This window comes from Marmota monax, unplaced genomic scaffold, assembly GCF_021218885.2.
Source record: "Marmota monax isolate L192 unplaced genomic scaffold, Marmota_monax_Labrador192_F-V1.1 WCK01_AAM20220418_F8-fsc00244, whole genome shotgun sequence".
Classification (NCBI taxonomy): Eukaryota; Metazoa; Chordata; class Mammalia; order Rodentia; family Sciuridae; genus Marmota; species Marmota monax.
The window spans coordinates 661489-684733 of NW_026692962.1; the positions used below are offsets into that span (position 1 = coordinate 661489).

The 23245-nt window shown below is 36.3% G+C and overlaps 1 protein-coding gene across 1 annotated transcript; it reads left to right on the forward strand.

Moving 5' to 3' along the window:
- Positions 1-2080: 2080 nt before the first annotated feature.
- Positions 2081-19178, forward strand: Vcam1 (vascular cell adhesion molecule 1). Its single transcript, XM_046452337.2, has 8 exons — positions 2081-2265; positions 2803-3078; positions 5625-5945; positions 6964-7230; positions 10131-10406; positions 12271-12591; positions 14162-14428; positions 17737-19178. The coding sequence occupies exons 1-8, from the start codon at positions 2181-2183 to the stop codon at positions 17895-17897; spliced, it is 1974 nt and encodes a 657-aa protein (XP_046308293.1). The 5' UTR covers positions 2081-2180; the 3' UTR covers positions 17898-19178.
- The last annotated feature ends 4067 nt before the right edge of the window (positions 19179-23245 follow it).

Genomic DNA, 23245 nt, shown 5'->3' on the forward strand with positions numbered 1-23245 from the left:
ACTTTTAAAGTTAATGATATTTTCAAGCCTCACATTATGAACAAATTAGATAATCCTGTGTCCCATGTTTCTGATAAAAATGTTAAACTGAACAAGTTCAAAGACAAAACTCAGTAATGCTATTAAGTTGATCAATCAGTCAATCTTATATTATAACACTATTCATTCATTCATTCCACAAATTTTAATATGTGCCTAATTCTGGACTAGATGCTGAAGTGAAAAAATATAACCATGAGTTAGAAAATTAGGAAAGACAGATGCAGTAGCAAATAACTGTAGCATACAAGGTGTTTCCCCAGTATGTTCTAGTGGTAATTAGGCCATTGAAGAGGGAGTGATCAACTCAACTCAGTAGGAAAAGGTAGAACCTCACATGTCATATAAATCAAAGATATAATAAAGAACATGATCAAATATTTGTAGATATCACTAGGGGTTAGATAAATAGATAAGGCACTTTTCCAAAGTTTCAAGCTTGGAATCATACCCAAACTCAGAACTGAAGTAAAGTATCAGAACTTGGTCATAGTGACCCTCTTTGGGATCCTGTCAGTCATTTGGCTTTGAGCTTCAGAGAAATGTATTAAAACTCCCTCACACTCTTGATCTGTCACTGAAGTTGAATGGTGAATTTAGCTGATGCTAATAATCTTTACAACACCATTATTGTGAAAGACCACCAGGTTACTCATTTACCAGTTAATTTTGTTTGAATCCACTTTTCTGATCCCTAGACCTTTGGTAGGTGAGTTACATTTATATATCACCATAGTCCTGAAATAGATTATTCCATGATTTTTTATCTCCTTGCCTCTTAGTGGAACCAGGAGGAGGCCCAGAAGCCTCTCTAGTCATGTGAGGACAGTTGTAGATTCCACAGCTCAGTTACAGGCTTTGTCACATAGTACAGTACTACTTATGAGTCTGGCAACTTTGCAATTTTCTTGTAGGAGTTCTCGTGTAGTACTTGTGTATTATTGTTAGTATTCGGAAATTTCTTTTCCAAATTTGCAATTTATTATTGCATTTTTTGTGTGTCCACCAAATGCAAAACCATGCATTGGGTACTGTAAAAGTAAATCCAGTGATGAGCAAGGACTGGTCCTAGCTATGAAAGGAACTGTTAATCCAATGCGGGAGGTAGACCTGCATATGCATGTTCAATGCAAGGAAGTGGCTGTTCCGGTTTCTTTTTGATGTGCAAGCATTCTGTCAGAACTTGGGCTATGTGTATGCAATACTGAAACAGCTAGTTGAGACTTTAAAAAAGTCATTTCACTGGGAAGAAAAAAAATATAAAATTGGATAAAAATAAAGAGGATAATTCCTCTCCTATCACAAAAACAAATTATTTTTCATGTTTTAACTAGGTTTGTGACTAAATCGCATAGCCGAAGAGATTCACCATACAAAACTTATCAGATGGACCCCATACATTTGTATTTAAGTCTGCAAAAGACTTGCATTTCTCCAGCAATTGAAGCAGAGGGCTGGTACCTTTTCTGACACAACAGAGGAAAATGATTTCCTGTATTTTGGCATCAAAACGCATTTACATTCCTTTCCACTCAAGAAAGTTATATCAGATAACTGACTTTTTTTTTTTTTACAAAAGAAGCATTTTTATGAATTTAAAGTATAAAATTAAGAAGTTATGTTGTCTCCCCTTTTTTAAAAAAATAAGGCATCACAAGAGAAGACTTTTTCCTTTTTCTTGTATGAGAACATTTAATCTCTATTTTAAAGTTGCAAATATATTTTACAATAAAGAAATCAGTTCACATTGACAGCGGTTATTCATCCAGTCAAAAAGTGGAATTTAACACCCCCTCCCTGGTTGGACTCAGACAGCTTCTGAAATGAACACTCTTTTATCTTTCCAGGAAAGATATCCTGCAATTTAAGTCCTGAAAGTGTCCTGTTTTCCTGTGACAGACATTTGAACACTGAGAGCAACTGAAGGGGTTAATGCTGGGGCTTGGCTGCATGTCAGTTAAACTTTTTTCCCTGGCTCTGCCCCGGGTTTCCCCTTGAAGGGATTTCCCTCCGCCTCTTCAACAAGACCCTTTATAAAGAGCAGACTTTCTATTTCACTCATACTGAGCCTCACTGGCGTTAGGAGCGGAAGACTCTTCCCAGGCACTTTCAGGTGTGACAGAAATACGACTTTGGGAACCATGATTTTCTCATCACAGCAGCAACTTAAAATGCCTGTTGTGATCTTTGGAGCCTCGAATATATTTTGGATGGTGTTTGCAGCTTGTAAGTTCTTCTTGATCTGTTTCAAATGTTAGCATTCCATTTTAGCCTTGGTTTTGGCTTCACTCAGTTTTGCTGTGGTAGCGGAAGAAGGCACTAGAATTTTAAACAACGGGGAAACTTCATTTAACCTAACTTTTAATGTGCTATTGAGTTTTGCTATATGCCATTATACTGTCATAGTGACAGCTGCAAATTGATGTTTTTTGATGCCTGTTTTCTAAAGTGAAAGAGTAATTTGGTTTTATCTGTAGTAGGACTATCACTTTAGTTTCCTATACTTGATAATGAAGTCAAACTCAGCAAATAACAAAACAACTCTGATAAATGGGCCTCAAGGTCAGAACTGAGAGTCCTAAGTAAAGATAATCCCAACACTATCTTTGGCGGTGACTTTGGTGTGTTTTGGCTGCCTGTGGTTAGTTTAAAGCTGGAAAAAGATCCATAAGTCACAAGTTGAACATTATATTATAACAGAGAAGAGGGAGTAGAATACTAAACAAACCAGTGGTATGTTCATTTTTCTCTTTGTTTTTGTAGCTCAAGCTTTTAAAATCGAGACCTCTCCTGAATCCAGGATTCTTGCTCAGATTGGTGACTCCGTCTCCTTGACTTGCAGCACTACGGGCTGTGAGTCTCCAGTTTTTTCGTGGAGAACCCAGATAGACAGTCCATTAAATGGGAAGGTGAAGAATGAGGGCACAAAGTCCACATTGACCATGGATCCTGTTAGTTTTGAGAATGAACACTCTTACCTGTGCACAGCAACTTGCGGATCTGAGAAACTGGAAAAAGGAATCCAGGTGGAGATCTACTGTGAGTGCTTTAAAGAATCTTTGGTTTTCTCTCAATTTTGCTTTAAAATAGCTTTTTAAAGAAAATGTCTTGGGGCTGGGGATGTGGCTCAAGCTGTAACACTCTCGCCTGGCATGCGCGGGGCGCTGGGTTTGATCCTCAACACCACATAAAAAAAAATAAAGATGTTGTGTCCACCGAAAACTAAAAAATAAATATTAAAAAAAAAAAGAAAGAAAAGGTCTTTAGGCCAGGGATATAACTCAGTTGGTAGAATGCTTGCCTAGCATGCACAGGCCTGGGTTCAACCCCCAGTACCACCACCACCAAAAAAAAAAAAAAAAAAAAAAAGTCTTTAAAAGATATTAATATCCTGATTCTTGGCTTGAAAACATAGCATCAAGAAAGCTAGACATTACCCTAGATGCATGTATGATTGTACAAACGGTGTGACTTTACTTCGTGTACAACCACAGAAGTGAAAAATTGTGCTCCATTTATGAACAATGACTTGAAGAGCATTCTGCTGTCATGTATAACTAGATTAGAACAAATAAATTATTTTATTTTTAAAGAGAGAAAGCGCGAGACAGCTGAGGCCAGACACTAGAAATCGGGAATCCAAATTTTGGCTTCTGTTTCATCTCTGCCACAAACATGGTGATCATGCATAAAACGCAAGTTCTTTTGGCTCTAATTTCCTTAGCTATTAAATTAACATCTCTAACGGTCTTTTTTTTATCTTAAAAATTTCCATTTGATTATATCCTTACATGTTTACTTGCTCATGCATCTAAGTGATTTATGAATTCCATCCTATGGGGATTTTTCATTCATTTATCCTTATGCAATGGTGCTTAAAATCAGCTTAAAAATTAAATAGAAGATCTATAATTTAGTAATAACCTTCAGTATAAAAGTTTTCTCCTTGGGCATGATAGTAAATATCTACAAACATTTTATTCATTTGATGTTATGTCCATAAATTTAAGAATTTTTGTTGCTGTTGCCATAAAGTCCTGGTGCTGATCCTCAAAGGTATTTGTATAATGAATTAGATTTGCCTCACAAATGTAAATTGCTCTCCATTCAGGAAAATTAGCAAGAGGCAAAAGGCTGGTAAAAACTAACCTTGCACAAGTCATTTGCCTTGGTTACTTATGGCCTCTCTAAAACACTGTACTCCCATAAGGTCATTTCTTTATGAATACCTCATTTGATTTTCTTCATGAATTACACTGGTTCCTTTCTACTGTGTTGGAGCCCACCTTTGCCCAGTAACTTTAACTGAAATTTCAACAAGACCCATGTGTTGCTAAAGCTTCCCAAGAAACTGTGCCTGGCCAACTGCTTTCAATTATGCTGGTTGTACACGCATAGTTTATGTCTGCGCAGCCTCCTGAGTGCCTTCAAAGGTCCCCTTATATAAATAGAGGGAAAAGTAGCAAGTTCTTATATTACCTGTCATAAAACTGGATGGATTATAGGAGCATTTTTAATAGAATGTAAAGGACTGAAATAATGGGTGAAAAAATTAAAAATACTATATTTTTAGATAACAAAGCACTTCCAGTTCCTTTGTCTTTTGCCCACAAGCGCCAAATAGTTGAAGATTTAAAAAAGAGAAATGAAGACCCTTCTGGCTTTAATTATCTTGCCTGAGGTTTTTCTCCGAGAATGTCTGCTTCTCATTATGTTTTAACAGTCCTGTCTCCATTCCACATTTGATTGTAATATTCTTTGGACTTGGGACTTTTGTATTCTTCTCACTACACAGATCCTGAAACCACTAACGTGTTGCCCTTGTGATAGAATGTAATGGAAAAGGTAGTTCTGGCAAAGGAGGCAATGGATGCTGTGCTCCTTTGCACTAAAAGGGTCAGCGGAGTATGGATTGAGGCATTGAGTTAGGCATCTCAGGCAGCCAATCCAAAATTGAAAGACTGCACAGGTGTTCCTTCCTGGTGGATGAATGCTTAAGGCACCATTTTCAGAAGCCAAATATTTAAAGCCACTCTTTCCATTTCTCAGCATAGCTTATAGAATAGTTAAACTTTGCAATCACATTCTGAGCTTTGGATTACTTATCTGTAAAATGGAGCTATGTTTGCCTTTACTAAAATAAGAGAATTATCTGCAGTACCTTTTATTAGCTGTGTGATCTCAGGCAAGTTATGCAAATACACTAAGTCCAAGTTTTATAATCTGTGAAATGTGGTCTCTGTCTCAAGGCTTGTGTGAGGATAAACCATTTATTTTAAATCTATAGCACAGTGACAGGTACATGTAAGTTTCAATAAGCATTAGTTTTTCTACTTTCCTTTAATAACATACAATATTTAATACATACAGGATCAGAATAGAAGAATTCTCTAATAGGTGGTTTATTCTGACTCTTGCTTCTTGAGCCCACCTAAAATCATTAAAAAAAATCTATTTAAACTGTTAGTTCTGCTGTAGTATTAAGATTGTGTGAACAAAAACATTAGATTTGATTTGTATAGTGTTAGAAGAGATCTTAAAAATATGAGCAGGAGGCCCACTTGTGTATCCATTTGTGTTTGCAGCTTTCCCTAAGGATCCAGAAATTCACTTTAGTGGTCTTCCGGAGGTCGGGAAGCAGGTCACAGTCAAGTGCTTGATCCCTGATGTATACCCGTTTGACAGGCTGGAGATGGGTTTATGGAAAGATGATCATCTCATGAAGAATCAGGAGTTTCTGGAAGATATGGATAGGAAGTCCCTGGAGACCAAGAGTTTGGAAGTAACCTTTATTCCTGTCATGGAGGATACGGGAAAAGCTCTTGATTGTCGAGCTCAATTATTCATTGATCAAACTGAATCTGTGCACAAAGAAAGGAAGACTACCAAAGAACTGCAAGTCTATAGTAAGTCACATGGTCTAATTTGTATGGGAATTCAGTCTTGAATGTAGATCGCGATAAACTTAGCAACTAGGCTAACAAGAAGCTTTTTTGTAGTTTTTACTCCATTTTTACTTATTGAAAACATGATGCTTTCTAATAGTATAATCCAATGAAAAGAACGTGGATTTGGATTAAGAAGACTTGAACTTAATTTTGGGCTTGATCAAATGCATGATTTAGGGTTACTTTATTTATTTATTTCCTATTAAAAGGGGATGTACTAGTACTGATTAGGAAGTAGAAAACAGGCTTAAATGTTAAAATATTTTTAATCATGTTTTATAATATGCCTTGAAATGCTGAACTATGACCAATATGTAAAAGCCAGTTATGAAGGGGAACAGTGCCAACAATAATATATTTAGCCCAAAGAGAATGAGTTGGAATGGCTTCTAACAATGTTATGAGAACAGTCAATATAGGAATGAAACACTTGAGGAGTTTTAATTAAGTATTTGAAAGACAGTTGTGTGTGACAGAAGGATTTAGTTTGTCTTGTAACATCAGAGGACTGAACTATGACCAATGTATGAAAGCCAGTTATGAAGAGAAAGATTTCAACTCAGGGAAAATGTTTTTTTTTTTTTTCTAATTTAAGATACTTAAAAATCAAATAGGTTGTTTGATACGGCAATGAGTTGCCTTTCTCAGTAAATACTGAGGCTGACTGACTAGGATGAGCTTTTGGTAAGGATGCTTAGATGGGGCTCTTAGGTGGGAGATTGAGCCACATGACTTTAAGGGCCCTTCTTAACTTATGAATATCTATGGCAATCTGAAAACACAAAACAGTTTTTAAAAAGGTAATCGAGTTGTTCAGAAATTAGATTGACTATCTTTTAGTGACTCAGCAGTTCTTTATGCTATCTTGGGAAAGTAAGTTTGTCAAGTCAACAGAAGCACAGGAGAGAAGTCCATCTTCTGTTTTGGATTGAAAAGATGGTTTGTGATTGCTAATATGATGCCCTGTTTTTTTCAGTCTCACCCAAGAATACAGTTATCTCCGTGCATCCCTCCACAAGGCTGCAAGAAGGTGATTCTGTGACAATGACATGTTCCAGTGAGGGTCTGCCAGCTCCAAAGATTATCTGGAACAAGAAATTAGATAATGAGAATCTACAGCTTCTTTCTGGTAATGAGACTCTCACCTTAATTGCTATGAGGATGGAAGATTCTGGAACATATGTATGTGAAGGAGTTAATTCTATTGGAAGAAGCCAAAAAGAGGTGAAATTAATCGTTGAAGGTGAGTGGAATGTGCAAAAGGGATGCTCTATTGAGATCTGAGCAGCAATGAGATGGCTTTGGTGCTGAGGTTGCTTCCCAACGGTGCTGAGGTTGCTTCCCAACATTTCGTTGGTTATCTGTCTGATTGTCATGTACTAGAGTATGAATATGTATTTATTATACTTGCTTTTTGGCAGTCTTTCCTCCCGGGGCTTCCCTGGCTCTGCTTTTTTGAACCTTTTGTAACAGCATCTCTCCCATGCCTCATTCCATGGCTTTCTGTCTTTCTCCTGACCTGTAGACATTGGTATTTTCAATTTACCACTCCTCGCCCTCTTTTCTTCTCACTCTGGATACCCAGATATATTATACATATACTGGTTATTCCCAAATTCATGCTCCCAGTTTGTATCACCAAATCCTCTCCCTCAAAATGATCCCTAGGATCTAATGTCTTAATCAACCCTCTTGACATGCCTTAGTTTATCTTCTTTCACTTGGACTTTTCTATAACTTCAACTACATTTCTTTTTTTTTTTTTAAATTATTTTTTAAATACATGACAATAGTGGAATGCATTACACTCATTATTACCCATATACAGCACAATTTTTCGTAACTCTGTGTACATTTCTTAAAATAGCCACATATAATAACTTCACGATCTGGTCAGAAACTAGCGTAGTTGATGATTCTGTGTCACTGTTCATGTTATTCTTCCTGGAATAGGCTTTCCCCTTCCTCCACCTGGCAAAGTCTTAGGCATCCTTCATGATGAAATGTATGTAAACCTCCAAATTCCAGATTGTGTCAGGCAAAGCTAGTGGTTCCTTCTTTAGGATAGACTCAATATTTCTTATAGTGATGTATGTACTTCTGTCCAGTTCAACACATATTAATTAAGAGGCTTTACTCAAGAATCAAAGAGTCTGCTTGGTGGTGGGGATTCGGGCCTGATAAGATGCGGGTTACTGCCCCAAAGGAGCTTACAAACTAGGAAGGAAAGGCAGGAATGTACTTTAGTGAGAACCAAAATAATAGGTCTATTTAAATATGTTTGCCGTTAAACTGGAAGTTCCTTCAAGTCGAGGACCCTCAGTGTTTATGCATATGTGTTTTATATTTGAGTGCCGACCACAGTAACTGACACACAATGAATATTCAGTAAATGTTCAATGAATAAATTTCAAATATTGACAACACAAATTTTTAAAATATGAAAATATGGAGTTCAAGCTTGGGTGATTAAAAAAAAAAATCCTGTAGACTAACTCATTCTCAAGTGACCAGAAAAAAATATTATACTAATGAAAGTATATAGAGCTAAACATCCATCCTGAAATAGCTCCATCTCATAATAAGCTGGATCCCATTTCAATATGTCAAGGAGATGTGTTATGGGGTTGAGGGGAGTTGTTTTGCATTTTGCTTCACATATGATACTAACAGCCTTAAGTACTGAAGATGGAATTGAACTTTCAAAGGACCTTTCGTCTACCTAAGAGAGACACTTCCCAGGAGCCACAAGTTCACAAAATAATATACATAGCCAGAATTGTTGGTAGGCAGGAAATGAATCTGCTGTTAAAGTTCCTCATTCTCACACTGGCATATGAGGAATTTGGAAACTTTGATCATTGTTCTGAATGATCTTTCAAAATCTAATCGTATATTAGTTTATTGAGGTAATTTGAAGAGAGCTTTCTTTGGAAAATATTGAGATATCACATTTATACAAACGAATTGAAAAAAAAGTAACTTCTCCTGACACAGAAGAGAACCATGCAAAATGTAGTATATTGGGAATTTTTATGTGTTGCAATTTCTTTCTTCCATCTCTAGCCTGCTGTTTGTGAGGAAGATTTTACTGATTTTCTGTGGGATTCTCATCTGTCACTTTCAGAGTTACCCAACCACCCCCAGTTTCTTTAGGGAACCAGAGTCAAGATTAAGAATTCGCTTTCTCCCAAAGTAGCATTATTCCATCAAAGACTGTGTGTCTAGCAGGGATAGCATTGGCCACCTGAGAGCTTTCCTGGACATTTGAGATTAGGGAGTTCACCCTCACCTCTGCTTCTGCCCCCTCAATTCATTGCAAAAATGTTTAGATTACATCAAATACATTTTAGAGTGACTTGTGTTATCATTTTGATATGTAAATTTTTGCTTTGCTTTAAACATGATTCTACGTGACTTTTAAGGTGTAATAACTTCAGGTTGATGGAACAGAGACGCCTTGGGCATGGATCCATTACGGAGATTTTGTCTAATTAGAGGCTTTTTTGGGGGGGCGGGATAGTACCTCCTTTAGATCTATTTGATCTCTGTATGAAGATGTCTTGATTTAGTTGTTCTAGCAATAGCAAAGCCGAAATCTTAAATCACATCTACCTTGCATCAAGTCCTAGTTTTGCCACTTGCAAGCTGGGTTAAGTGATTTAACATTTCTGAGCCTAAATTTCCTCCTGAAGAAAGAGAAAGAGGACAAAGAAGAGGAAGAGAAAGAGGAGAAGCAGAAGGAAAACAAAAAGACAGAGAAGAAAGTAATACAAGTTCACAACACTGTTGTGGGGGTTAAATGACTTGTACTTGGACTTGACACACAGGAACCATTGAAATTATTTGACCTATTGTTTACTCCTGATAAACAACTGAGCAGAGATAGTATTATTGCCATGAAAAGACACCAACCTCTCTCAACACATTTTTATCTATATTTATTCTAAGTCTGATTTGAGAGACTCTCACGGATTCATTCTAAAAGATGTAGTCTCTTTCCTGATGGAAGGGAGTGATTTCTTCTTGATACAGATAGTGGCTAAAGCAAGATCAGGAAAAATAAAGATCATATGTGGGAATGTGACGGAAGAAGAAATGAGTCTTATTGGCTCTGTGTCTTGTTCTTTTTTTTTCCTGCAGAGAAACCATTTACTGTTGACATCTTCCCTGGACCTCAGGTTGTTGCTCAGATAGGGGACTCAGTTGTGCTAACATGCCGTGTCACAGGCTGTGAGTCCCCATCTTTCTCTTGGAGAACCCAGATAGATAGCCCTCTGAGAGGGATGGTGACAAGTGAAGGGACGGAGTCCACACTGACCCTGAGCCCTGTTGGTTTTGAGAACGAACACTCTTACCTGTGCACTGTCACCTGTGGACGGAGGAAACTAGAAAAAAGAATCAGAGTGGAGCTCTACTGTAAGTGGTTTTCAGAATTGTTGTTCAGTCCCATTGGATAAAAAAAGAATGTGAATCTGTGATGTGCAATGAGATTCATTTGTTCAGAAAGGGAATGTAGCATTGTGAATGCTTCTTAAATCTCTGACACAAGGTGTTTTGATGTGATGTACTTTGCCTAAATCTTAAGTATGTATTACATATGGACACAGTGGGCACAGTCCTTAGTGGGTCTTGTGGTACTGTCTCATCACACTTTTTGTCACACTCTATGACCCTGCTTCCCATCCCTTCTATGTGTTTGTGGAGTGTATGGAGGTGGTGAGGGAATGGGGCCAGTGTACCTTCAGATAACTGGGTGGGGGTGACCACTGCTCAGCTCTTTAAATTGAGGGCCAGATCTGAGCTTATGGTTTTAAAGGAATAATTTGGAAAGCTGATCTGCAGGATGGAAAAAGAAATGAAGAAATGGGAAGCAGGGAAAAGCCACAAAGGAAGGTGCAGAGTAGATTGATCAATGGTAGTAGCTCAGGTTTCTGCTGAAGCAGAAGCAGGAGGCAACACCAGGTCTTAATACTGATGAAAGCTTTAGGCAAAACTCAAACAAGTATATACTGCACCTTTTTTTTCACTCTTCTTGCCACCTTAATAAATATCCTTTATAACCTCAAATCTCTATGAACTTGACACTTCTGGAGTTTCTCAGTCTGTAATGAATGAGAAATAAAATATACAAAGTGACCAAAAAGTTATTTTTTTCTTGGTTTCATTCAGCAAACTCAAGGAAAATTCATTATAAAGTTTTTTGTTGTTGTTGTTTTTTTAACCAGAAACTATGCCCTAACTTGTGTTATCCTTTGGGATTTTATTCAGAATGAGAGTATGCCTGTAAAGGGACTTAATCTCTCAAAAGAAGGGTCAATTTTATTGCTTTATCATATTACCCAGAGTCCAGGATCTGCTGATGTAGCACATTCCCAGCAGAAATGAGAACCAGGGGTGAAGTCCTATTGCAATATGGAAATACTTAAAGATGTTTTATTTTAACAACTGAATCATTTTGCCGAAAGAAAAAATAAATTAGAGTCACTCTTATGTTTGATAAGTATTTTAGTCTCATTTTTTATTGATTTATATATGATATGTTACTATATAGGCTAAATTCTAAATAATACAGTTAAGACAGTTCTTTTCTTAATTACAGCTATTATCTGAGAAATGTTTTAAACTCACTGCCTAAATAATCATTAGATATTAAGATGTCTAAATTGAGAACTTCCCTGTGGGTCTTATTTGACACTGAGATACTACATAGACCTGTGAAACTAAGTCTAGATTTTGAGGTAAGAGGAACAGGGAGTTTGAGCTCAGCTCAATGACACACTAGGTATGATGTATAATGAAAAGTCTTTTAGCCTAAGTTTCAGTTTTCCTGACCATAAAATAAGTTAAGTAGTATCCATTGCTGCCCTAAAGACTGAGATAATGAATGTTGAAGGACTAGTTCATAACAAGTAGTCAATATATCATGACAAATATTTAAGAAATTTAAAAGAAATAGTTAATATATGAGATGATAGAAGCTGATGTGTCCCTAGATAATATCAGCCCATGTGCTCAGCAAGATGGCATCATTAGAAGAGAAAAATAAGAAGTAAAAGTATTTATTACTTGATGACTTAATGTACTAAGTATTTTTGTTCCCAATATTGAGATTAATGTTTTAATTATGTATTTATACTTAATGTCATTTTTATGTATTGATGATAATTCTATCCCAGCTAAGTTAAAGCTGTAATTTTGAGATGCTGGCATTCAAATAGAGTTTAACTTTATTTCCCTTTGAATGACACATACAAACATTACTTTTTCTTGATATTTGCAGCATTCCCTAGAGATCCAGAAATTGAGATTAGTGGTCTACTTGTGAATGGGAACCCCATCACTGTAAGCTGCAGGGTTCCTAATGTGTACCCTTTTGACCATTTGGAGATTGAATTACTTAATGGGGAGACTATTCTGATGAAAAAAAACTTTTTGGAGGAAATGGATAGGAAATCCCTAGAGACCAAAAGTTTGGAAGTAACCTTCACCCCCACCACCGAAGATACTGGAAAAGTTCTTGTTTGTCGGGCTAAGTTACATACTGGTGAAATGGAATCTGAACACAAACAAAGGCAGAGTACACAGACGCTTTATGTCAATGGTAAGTACATGTATCCACAGGTTAGTATAGATTTCTTTATCATGTTTGTCAGGCAATAGTTAACATAAAGTTAATAGTTAAAAACTTTGAAAAAATAACAGATAAGAAAATTCAAAATAAAGGTGGTCCTAACAAACTACCTCCCCAAGTGTAAAATAATGACCATTTGTTTATGAATCTTTGAGTTGGCATTAGGAAATGGGCTAGCTGGGCATTTATTCTGCTCAGTGTGGGGTCACTCATCTGTTTTCAGTCAGGTCAGCAAGGCTGGCCGGTCACAGATGGCCTCGCTCACATGTCTGGGCTATATCTGGGGGCCTGTGCCTCCCTTCTTCATTTGACATCATCCTTAGGGAAGGTAGCCTAAGCTGATTTGTCATAGCACATTGTTTCAAGAAGGGGGTAATCATAGCTGCCTCTTAAAGGCCCGAGTTTGGGAGTCCTACAGTGTTTCTTCATCCATGTTCCATGGTCAAAGTGAGTGACATCTTTGATTGAATTTGGTCCTGAGGGAAGATCTCACAAGATGCCTGCTGGTATTTGCTTAGAAGCCTAAGAAGCACCTTTTGTAAATTCTGAGATTAAGAATAGCAGAGACTGTGCCCTCTGGTTGGTTCATTAGCCTGGCACGGAACCACTGGAGTAGATCAAGTCATCAGATACAGGCCTCTTCTCTCCTGGATAGACACCCAAGACTGAGAACAAAATAATTTCTACTTGGCACACAGATGCCATTGGCAGTTATGAGCATAATGAAGTGAACAATTTGGGTTGCTTCCTATACCTTCCCTTTTGGGCATCAGAGTTATTTTCTTCACCAGGATTGTCATTTCTTTTTGTACCCCTTGGGATTATTCCCCCTAAGGTATTAGGATTTCTTGTTATCTCATCACAACAAGATTTGTATTTTTAAGGAAGAACCTTGAAAGAGCAATGTGCAACCTTAAAGAAAAGCCACAGGATAATGCCATGGCATTGTGGCCATGGATGGGGAATGAGACTCAAATGAAGGCACAAAATAGATGACCTTAATAGGAATCTCACTTATAAAATGCTTAAGAATACTTCCTTAAGCATTGGTGCATTAATAAGTTATTGCATGTCAAGCACTCAGCCCAGAGCCTGAAACTCGATAAATGGTAGTTGTGTTGTTAAGTATGATATAACAAGCCACCTCTGTAAAGCTAAATTTCTTGATCTGGGAGGAACCAGCTCAAAACTCAGAAGCATATAAAGCCTTTGTTCCTCAAGGAAATTTTTGTTAAATAGTGTGATTTTTTTTTTTAAAAAAAATTCACATTTGAATTCTATAGCTATTTACTTACATCAAATAGTGCTAGTCTGGGTAAAGAATTATGTTAAGAGACATGAATGAAGCATAAGATGCATCTTCTTTAAGGCATGATCATTTACAACAGTTCAGCAAATGCTTGACTTCTCTACCTGATTTTCTTAACATTTCCTGCAAACACAAATAGGTCTGTGGAAGCTCTGGTTGATGTCCTTATATCAATATGAAATTAGCTTATACTTCACTCATTCAGAGGTTCCTTTTAAATTCTCTTTTCAGTTGCTCCAAAAGACATACAGCTTACAGTGTTTCCTTCTGAGAGTGTCAAGGAAGGAGACACTGTCATTATCTCCTGCACATGTGGAAATATTCCAGAAACTTGGATAATCCTGAAGAAGAAAGCAGAGACAGGAGACACAGTGCTGAAATCTATAGATGGCGCGTACACCATCCTCAAGGTGCAGCTGGAGGATGCAGGAGTATATGAATGTGAATCTAAAAATGAAGTGGGCTCACAATTAAGAAATTTAACACTGGATGTTAAAGGTTGGCCTTTTGTTTGGGGTCTATCTATCTATCTATCTATCCATCCATCCATCCATCCATCCATCTATTTTGGTAGCTGTTAAGAGGTTCCATAGATGGTAACAACTTTCTAACATTAGATGAATGAGTTGGAAGAATGACGCTGAATTCTGTGTCGTGTGTGGTTATTTCTTAATGTTTCTTGAAATAATCAAGCACAGGTGTTCTATCCTATATAGTTAAACCAGGAAGTTGACATTAATCACTGGTGAATGTGGAATTCCCATTTGTTTTTTTCAAAGTTGACAATTAATTCATCATTGGTCTCTGAGGTCTTATATTTGCTAAGTGTTTAACCATATTTTCAAAACCTTTCACTGGAGGTTATAAGGAAACCATGGAGGTAGGATTAGCAGAAAGAGAGAGAGAGAGAGAGAGAGAGAGAGAGAGAGAGAGAGAGAGAGAGAGAGAGAGAGAGAGAGAGAAAGGGAGAAAGGGAGAGAAAAGAAAAATTCTATCCAGATCCTCTTCCTTTCTACCAGAAGGGAATGCTATTTTCTGAACATGGAGTAACTGCCTATTTTCTGGATTGATTCTTTTCAGGAAATAATTGGCAGTAGCAATCTTGATCCTGAACAACAACTACATGAAAACTCTAGTCTTCAGAACAGCCTCCTAAGCCCTATCTTATTCTGATAGGGAGAGGGAGAGGGAGAGGGAGAGGGAGAGGGAGAGGGAGAGGGCATGCGCGCAATGGTCTCTCTGAGAAACTTCAGGGCCCCTTGATCTCCTACCCTCTCCTGTGAATGCACAGTAGGTAGGATGCATTGATCTTATTGGTGTAAGCAGAACGTGTCAGCTTTGATTAATCAGTCTTACACTCCTTGCACATTAATGAGCCCCTATTCAGTATTGAATATTATACTTGGCCTTGAAGTGAACAGGGCTGTAAACAAAAGTCACCTCTTAGGAGGTTTGGCACTTGGCCACCAGGGTTAGCAACCACTTGTCAAACTAAAGGAAGTTTGAACCTAAGTCAGAAAACAGGAAAAAAAAAAACCCCCAAAACAAACTTTTTACTAATCTGGCAAAACTTCTCAAGATTACAAGCCATACCATGTATTTTTCTGTCTTTACATTACCTCCTCGAAACACAACAATATAAATATATCCATCTAGAAATGTTAAAGAAGGGGAAAATAACATAATTACATGTAAAACTTTTAGTCATCCACCTGCAGTGATTATCCTGAAAAGAGTTAATCTGGTCATTGAAGTTACTATGTGTTCAAATAATGGAACATTTACCTTGTATCATGTCACTCAAATGATGAAGTGTATATGTAATCAGTGCTTCCAGTGAGGTTGGGAATATGTCTGAACACGAGGTCTCAGTTATATGTAGGTTGATATTAATCCATTCCTGTTTCTTCAATCCTTTATGTTTTGGGCCACCTTTAATTTAGCTTAGCTTCAGGAAAGTGAACTCCTAACATTTCTGTGATTATGCTTGTAATTAATTGTTATTTTAAAAAGACACCTTAAAGCTTGGGTTTTTTTCCTAGTTGAATTATTAACCACTTATATGTTTGCCACTGTTTTCTTATTATTTCAATAAACAAAGGCTATTAGGCACTCAGCTGGAAATGCATGCCTCCAAACTGAATATGGTTTAAAATAGCTGGATATGAATGAAGACCAAAAAAATTGACATTTTTTCTAGATATTTTGAAGTAGTTTTCCTTTGCATTTAGCTTAGTTTTTAAATTATTTTCTTTTGTTTTGGCTTGAATGTATTACATTAATAGAAATGGTCAGCCCTCTTAAAAATTTTCAGTGTTGATAATACTAATAGAAAATTTTATCAGAAGCTTGACCTAGCAACTGACTTAGCAGCACATCTGAGTTTTTCTGTAGATGCCTGAGGGAAAAACTGAGAGGCAAAAAATAAAGGATTATTTCCACATTGAAAGGAAAATAATAGGGACACAAATACCTTTACCCATCTTCTCATCAATATTGATGCCTAACCACAATTATGATGATAAATAGCCCATTAAAATAGTACCCTTATACTTTGACTAGCTCAATGTTAGCAAGGAAAAGTAGAAAAACAATTATCATCATGTTTAGGGTGAAGTGTTTTTTTTTTCTTCAATAACTTGCAAACATTCACTTCCCATCATCTGATGCTAATGGTTCTTTTCTACTTGGATAACTTTTAGTGTTTAGAAAGCTCTAGAAGGAATTCAGTGATGATCAAAGTCAGGTCACTAATTCCTGTTGGGACTGACCAACATATATGCCACTTGGTGAGACTTAATTGTGAGGTTATACGATGCTGTCCAAGCTGAGTATAAACAAGCAAGTCCCCAGTAGATGCCATGCTCTGCTCTTCAGATGTTCTTGCGAGGTTCAGATGTTAAGTGGTACTGCATCTGCCAGATGATTTTTAATAGATTAAAAAGAATACAAATTTAAATGTTTTTTTGGAATACTATCATCTGTACTTCATTTACAACTGAATGGCAAAATGATAGGATTTAGAAAAAAAGCTTTTTAGTGTTCAATAATATTTTGGGTGGGGTAGCAATTATGCCAACTGGGGAGTTGAAGTGCAAGCTCTTCTAGTGGTGGACCAGAAGAAAAACAGGTCAGAAGAGGAAACCACATTGGACAGATAAGCTTGTGGATGAAGGCTTAATTACCAACTGGGATTGGGCTATGAAGGGGAAGTGTGGTGGGTAGATTTTGAGAGTGGATGTTGAGGTTCTTATTTAGATTAGGGGAGATATAGATCAGACAAGGCCTTTCTATAACAAGAATATATATATATATATCTCAAAACAAAACCCCCAAAAACACATCAGCAAGAATTCTTCCTCTTATTGTCCTATTCATGGTGTTTGACTCTGGTAGTTACTTTAAATGGTTTGAGGATTTTCTTGGAGAATTGGTTAATCATTTCAGTTTATGGTAATCAGAGTCCCAGTACTTTGGCAGATACTTCTATTTCTCTCTCTCTAATTCCTGTTATTATAAAGGACCCTCTTTTCTATTTTACCCCTAAAATTGAATATTTTTTAATCCAAGTTTGTGAAAGTCAACAGCTATCATCTTTAGATTCTTCATGATCATAACAACCAGCCACCAACCATTTGGATAATTTAGAGGAGTATGCATTTGGGGTCCTGATGATATTCCATATCATTGCTTTGATTCCCTCTCTAGAGAACTAGTTGTACTGTCACAGTAAGACATGTCTTTTGATTAAACAATTTCTTTTTGTACTAAGCATTAATTACATCCAATTGTTTTTTTTTTTCCAGGAAGAGACAATACCAAGGACTATTTTTCTCCTGAACTTCTCGTGCTCTATTGTGCATCCTCCTTGATAATACCTGCCATTGGAATGATCATTTACTTTGCAAGGAAGGCCAACATGAAAGGGTCATACAGTCTTGTAGAAGCACAGAAATCAAAAGTGTAGCTTACATTTGAAATGTTCAACCAGAGATACTGTTTATAACTCCAAATCATTCCACAAGAAAAGCAACGAACTGAGAATTCAGACTTCCGGGGATGTATTGAAAACAGAAAGAAATGGCCGCCTGGGCCCCTTGTTGTGAGAAGGAGACCAACAGAAAACATTCTGCTTGAAAAGTCACTGGCATGGAGAGATGAGATGACTCCAGAGCTTTCCTGATATGTACATATAATAACATAATTTGTACATATGTAAAATAAATCATGCCATAACAAGTTTGCTTGAAATAGCAACACCCTATATTCAGATTATGAAATACTTCAACAGTGTTGCTGGGACTCACTGTTATAACTTAATGCATCTTAGGAAAATTTAATATTTACTATTGACTGGCAGCTGACCTATGTGATTTTTCTTATATTTCATTTCTTTAACAAAATTTTATTCCCATGAAGTTCATTGACAATAATTCATGTTTTATTAAAAAAAGCCCACGTGTTATATTTTTTATAGGCAAATGACAAAGAGGGCACTGGGTTGACTTTCAGGTACTGAATACCTCAACCTCTGGTATGATGGTTGACTGGATTTCTCTTTATGGTACTGACATGGTACGGAGATATTTTATGATGTTTGTTTATCAGACCCTTGTGTAACTTTCTAATGTAGTTTTAAAATGCAACTTCTTTTGATTTTCTTTTGTAAATGTTTAGTTCTTTGTACAGTAAAGAGATGATTCCTGGAATTAGAAGGGTGGTCTGTTTGTTTATTATAAATTGCCTCCTTTATGCTGTATCTCTTTTCCAAATGCCAAGTTACAAGGGGAAGACCTCAAACTATGTAAACAACATAAATACTCAAAATTTTATCAAAATGACCATGGGAACTTGGTAAAAATGCAGACTGTTTGGCGCTGTTCTAACCTAGCGAATTGGGATACTTGGTTTTGGATCCTTGGAACCTGCAATTTTAAAACTAGAAACCTATATGGAGTACATAAAAAGAGTGAGTGCCCATGAACATGCACACATTAATGGACAATAAATGAACACCTACACATATACCACCAAGCCTAGGAGACAGAGAGGTACTATTTTTTAGGATCTCTTACATACTTATGAAAACAATATCCTTTCACTGAATAGTAAGTGATAAATATCATGAATTATATGCTGATCATTCTTTTGCCTTCTTTGGAGATTTATACCAATTTAAATATCCCTAGGTAGCTCATAATTTAGCTTGGCCAGGTTTTGAAATTTAAATAAATACAATAAAATGATATTTTTTGCCTCATGATTTTATTTCACTCAAAATTATGTTCTTGTCTAATTCTTATTTTTTTGTTGTGTACAGGTCATTCATTTTTATTGTTCTATAGTATTTCACAATAAGATTCTGTCACCATCTATTTGTCCATTCTATTGTTGATAGATATTTAGATTGTTTTTGGTCTTGTCTTAGCCTTCCTTCCATCATTTCCTCCTTCCTTCTTTTAGATACTTTTATGTATCCAAATAGAAATCCTTTATCAAATACACACTTTGCATTTACTTTCTCCCAGTAACTGAACGACTTGCATTTCTACTTTTTATAACAGAGGCTTTGTCCACTCCAGGAACACAAGGATTTTCTCATCTTTTCCCTAGAAGCATCATACTTTCAGTTTTATATTTATGTCTATGACCCAACTTGAATAAATTTTTGTATATATTGTGGAGTCATAGTGGATATTTATTTTTTTGCATATGCATATCCAATGGTTTTAGCACAATTTGTTAAAAAGACTTTTTGTTTCTCTCTCTTGTTGAAATTACCTTGATATTTTTGTTAAGAATTTGTTGACCATATTTGTATGTGACTATTTCTGAACTTTATATTTTGTTCTGTGGGTTGATATGTCTCTCCATATGCTAATATGACACCATCATGTTCATTATAGCATTATAATAAGCTTTGAACTCAGGTATTGTGTGGCCTCCAGTTTTACACTTAAAATTTTTTGGCAATGATAATCCTTTGAAATTTCATATAATATTAATATTATTTGAATAACAGACAAATCTTTAGTTATATTCCCTTTTCTGTTTCTAAAGCCATTTGTGTCTTCTTTTTCCTTGATCAGTTTGGCTAGTAGTTTATCTGTTTTGTCGATCTTTTCAAAGAACTAGCTTTGGGATTCCTTGATATTTATCTACTGTTTGTTGTTTTCTGTGCCATTATTTCTGTGCACATCCTTATTAGTTCATTGTTTTCTGTTTAATCTGGATGAAATTTGTTATTATTTCACTAGATTATTTAAGGGAGAGTTCCCTTAATAATTTAAGATCTTTCCTCTTTTTTAATATAAGTATTGAAAAGAGATAAATTCTCCTGAAGGTATTGTATTGGCTGCATGCCACAGAATTTTTAATATGTTGTATTTCATTCTCAGGAAATTAAAATAATTTTCTAAATTCCCTTATAATTTCTTCTTCAAGATATGGGTTATTTAAAAGTGTGTTCCATGTATTTGGGAACTTTCCATCCAGCTATCCTTCCGGTATTTATTTGTAGTTTAATTCCGTTTCAGTCAGGGAACACACTTTTTATGGTTTTGATCTTATTGAATTTATTATTTTATTGTTAAAATAGGGCCTATGTTGGTGAATATTCTACATGTAGTTGTAAACAATGTGTATCTTCTCGATGTTGAGTAGAGGGCACTATAAATGCAAATAGGTTGTTAGTTATTTTTCAATTCTTTTATCATTGTATTTATGTTTAGCTTATGTCTTCAATCAATCACTGACACAGCAGCTTTGATATTTCCATTCACAATTTTGAATTTTCCTATTTCTCCTTCAAAGCCCAAGGGAAAACAAAGTAGGGCCCAGCAGTCAGGGAGACTAGGCTGAACAAGTGGAGTATATACCCAATGAAAAACAAGTGTAGAAGATACGACTAGATTATTATTAGTAGTATAACAGCTCCAAAAATAGAAACTACCCAAAAGTTCACCCACAAATGAATGAATAAACAAATTCTGGTATATCCATGGAATGGAGTACTACACAGCACCAACAAGTAATGAACCGCTGGTACGTGCAACAACCTGAATAAATCTCACAATCCTTACAATGAATGAAAGAAGCCAGACAAAAGAATGCATACTACATATGCATTTATAGTTGTCTTTAATTTGTCTATATGATGTCACTCATGTAAAATTCTATAAAATGCAAAATAATTTATAGTGACAGAAAGCAAAAGATCAGTGATTGCTTTGAGAAAGGATGGAGGTCAAGGAGGAGCATGAATTGCAAAGCATTATGAAGAAACTTTATGCGGTGATGAATATATTTATAATATTAATTGTGGAGATAGTTTCAAGAATTACATATGTCAGACTCACCAGATTGTAAATTTTAAGATGTGCAGTTCATTGCATGTCAGTCATATCTATATAAGGCTGTAAAAACATAAATGTGTTAAAATAATCTACATGATATTATATATGTACATTCAATGACTAGAACAAAATTATGTACAATGTAATTACGCTACCAAAAAATTAAACTGATAGTTTTAAAAATTGAAACTTTTAGATAATAAAATCTTGAAATATTAATTTTGATTCTTTGTTTCCTTGATCACTTCAATCCTTTTTCTTTTTATCACAAGTATCTGCCTTGCTGCCCGGTGACTTTGGATTGAGGTAAAAATTGCAAATAGAAAGAATAGTTAAGGTACTTTATTAAACTTCATTTCTTGAGTTATGACTATATGCAGTAATATTGATGAATTTTACAAAAATAATATTGAATAAAAAAATGCATTTATAAAGGAGGAGATGCCAAGCCAGTCGTGGTGGTATATGACTGTGATCTCACTTATTTGGGAGGCTGAGGCAAGAAGACTGCAAGTTTGAAATCACTTAGTGAGACCCTGTCTTAAAATGAAAAGGGTTGGGGATGTAGTTCAGTGGTGCAGCACTTGCCTAGCATGCACAAGAACCTGGCTTTCATTCTAGCACGAATCTGTATAACTCAAAAGTCAGCAAAAGTGATACGTGGTGTTAGAAATCCGAATATTATTTATTCTTTGAGTGACAGTGACTGGAGTGGGGGGCACAGGAGAACTTCTTGGGCTCTGTTTTCGTTCTGTTGCTTGATCTTAGTGTTAGGGATTTTAATAACATTTACGTTCGATAAAGCAAATTTGGGGAAATCAAATGTAGAGGAAAGGAGGGCATGGAGTCTGTGTCCTGGAAAGAGAATTAAGAGAGAAGCAGATGGTCTTGCTCACTCCACTCCCCGTCTTTCAACTGTCTTAAGGTAATAGGAAGAAAAGCGATATGATTAGACCTCACAAGAAACAGGGCATACCCTGAACTAAAAGGAATAACCTAGCTGAGGAGGCCTCAGGTAAAGGAGATGATGGTCCGACATGGAGAGACTGGCAAACATCAGGAGGCCTTCCGGAAGCTGAGCCATGGCCTGCAGAGAGACCGTATTTGACACCCTTTAGAGCCCATCCTATGGCTCTTGCAGAGAAGTCAAGGCAGCTGACACCATCGCTGCCTACAGGGGCCTTCTAATAAATAGCTGTATGTAAACCTTATTCATTTTCCAGAAAATGCCTGTGCATGACTAGAGATGTTGTCAAGCCTCAGTCCTTGTCAATAGCCCGAAACAATAGAAAGCCCCGTTAGGAACAGAGTTGGATTCTCTGCTTCTAGAAGGTCCGCGATATCGTGGGAAGAAAAAGAGTGAATCATTCTCCACAGAGAAATCCCCACCTCCTCTTCTTGATATTGGTTGAGAGACTCTTTAAAAGAGAAAGCAGAAATTAGGTTAAAGATAGATAAAAGAATATAGGTACATCTTGCACCTGAACTTGACAGATCTATGGGAAAATTTTTTTCCCTGACTCCTTGTCCCTGAATAGATATGGATTGTCTTGGTTGCTACTGTCTATTTTCTCTGGCTGGCTGGCATCAGAGAGAAGCATAGGAGACACCCACCAGGGTTTTCCTCGCAATAGACATCCTTCATAGTGTCTACAGATTTGAACTGTCTCATTCGTTTGCCTGATATTCTGGTGGAAAAATGTAAGTGGTGTATTTGGAGGAAAAACAAAAGAACTTTATTAGTAAACTGTCTCATTCTATGTTTTATAGTCTGATTTCCCTAGAAATTAATTCAAATCTTGATGCAGACTTCTGGTTGTATTGATCCTTGACTATTAGAATCTTACCTAAATTTATGAGATTGGAAGTTTGAAACCAAAGTTAATTAATAGGTTAAAAAATTGGGGGGCAGTCCATCTCATTACTATCACCATTCAGCTCTGGATGAATGATGTAAAAT

Excerpts from the sequence above, each read along its gene's own strand:
- Vcam1 (XM_046452337.2), top strand. The coding sequence starts at position 2,181 with ATGATTTTCTCATCACAGCAGCAACTTAAAATGCCTGTTGTGATCTTT. Across the intron at positions 12,592-14,161 it reads ACAGACGCTTTATGTCAATG|TTGCTCCAAAAGACATACAG; the intron begins GTAAGTACATGT and ends TTCTCTTTTCAG. Across the intron at positions 14,429-17,736 it reads TTTAACACTGGATGTTAAAG|GAAGAGACAATACCAAGGAC; the intron begins GTTGGCCTTTTG and ends TTTTTTTTCCAG.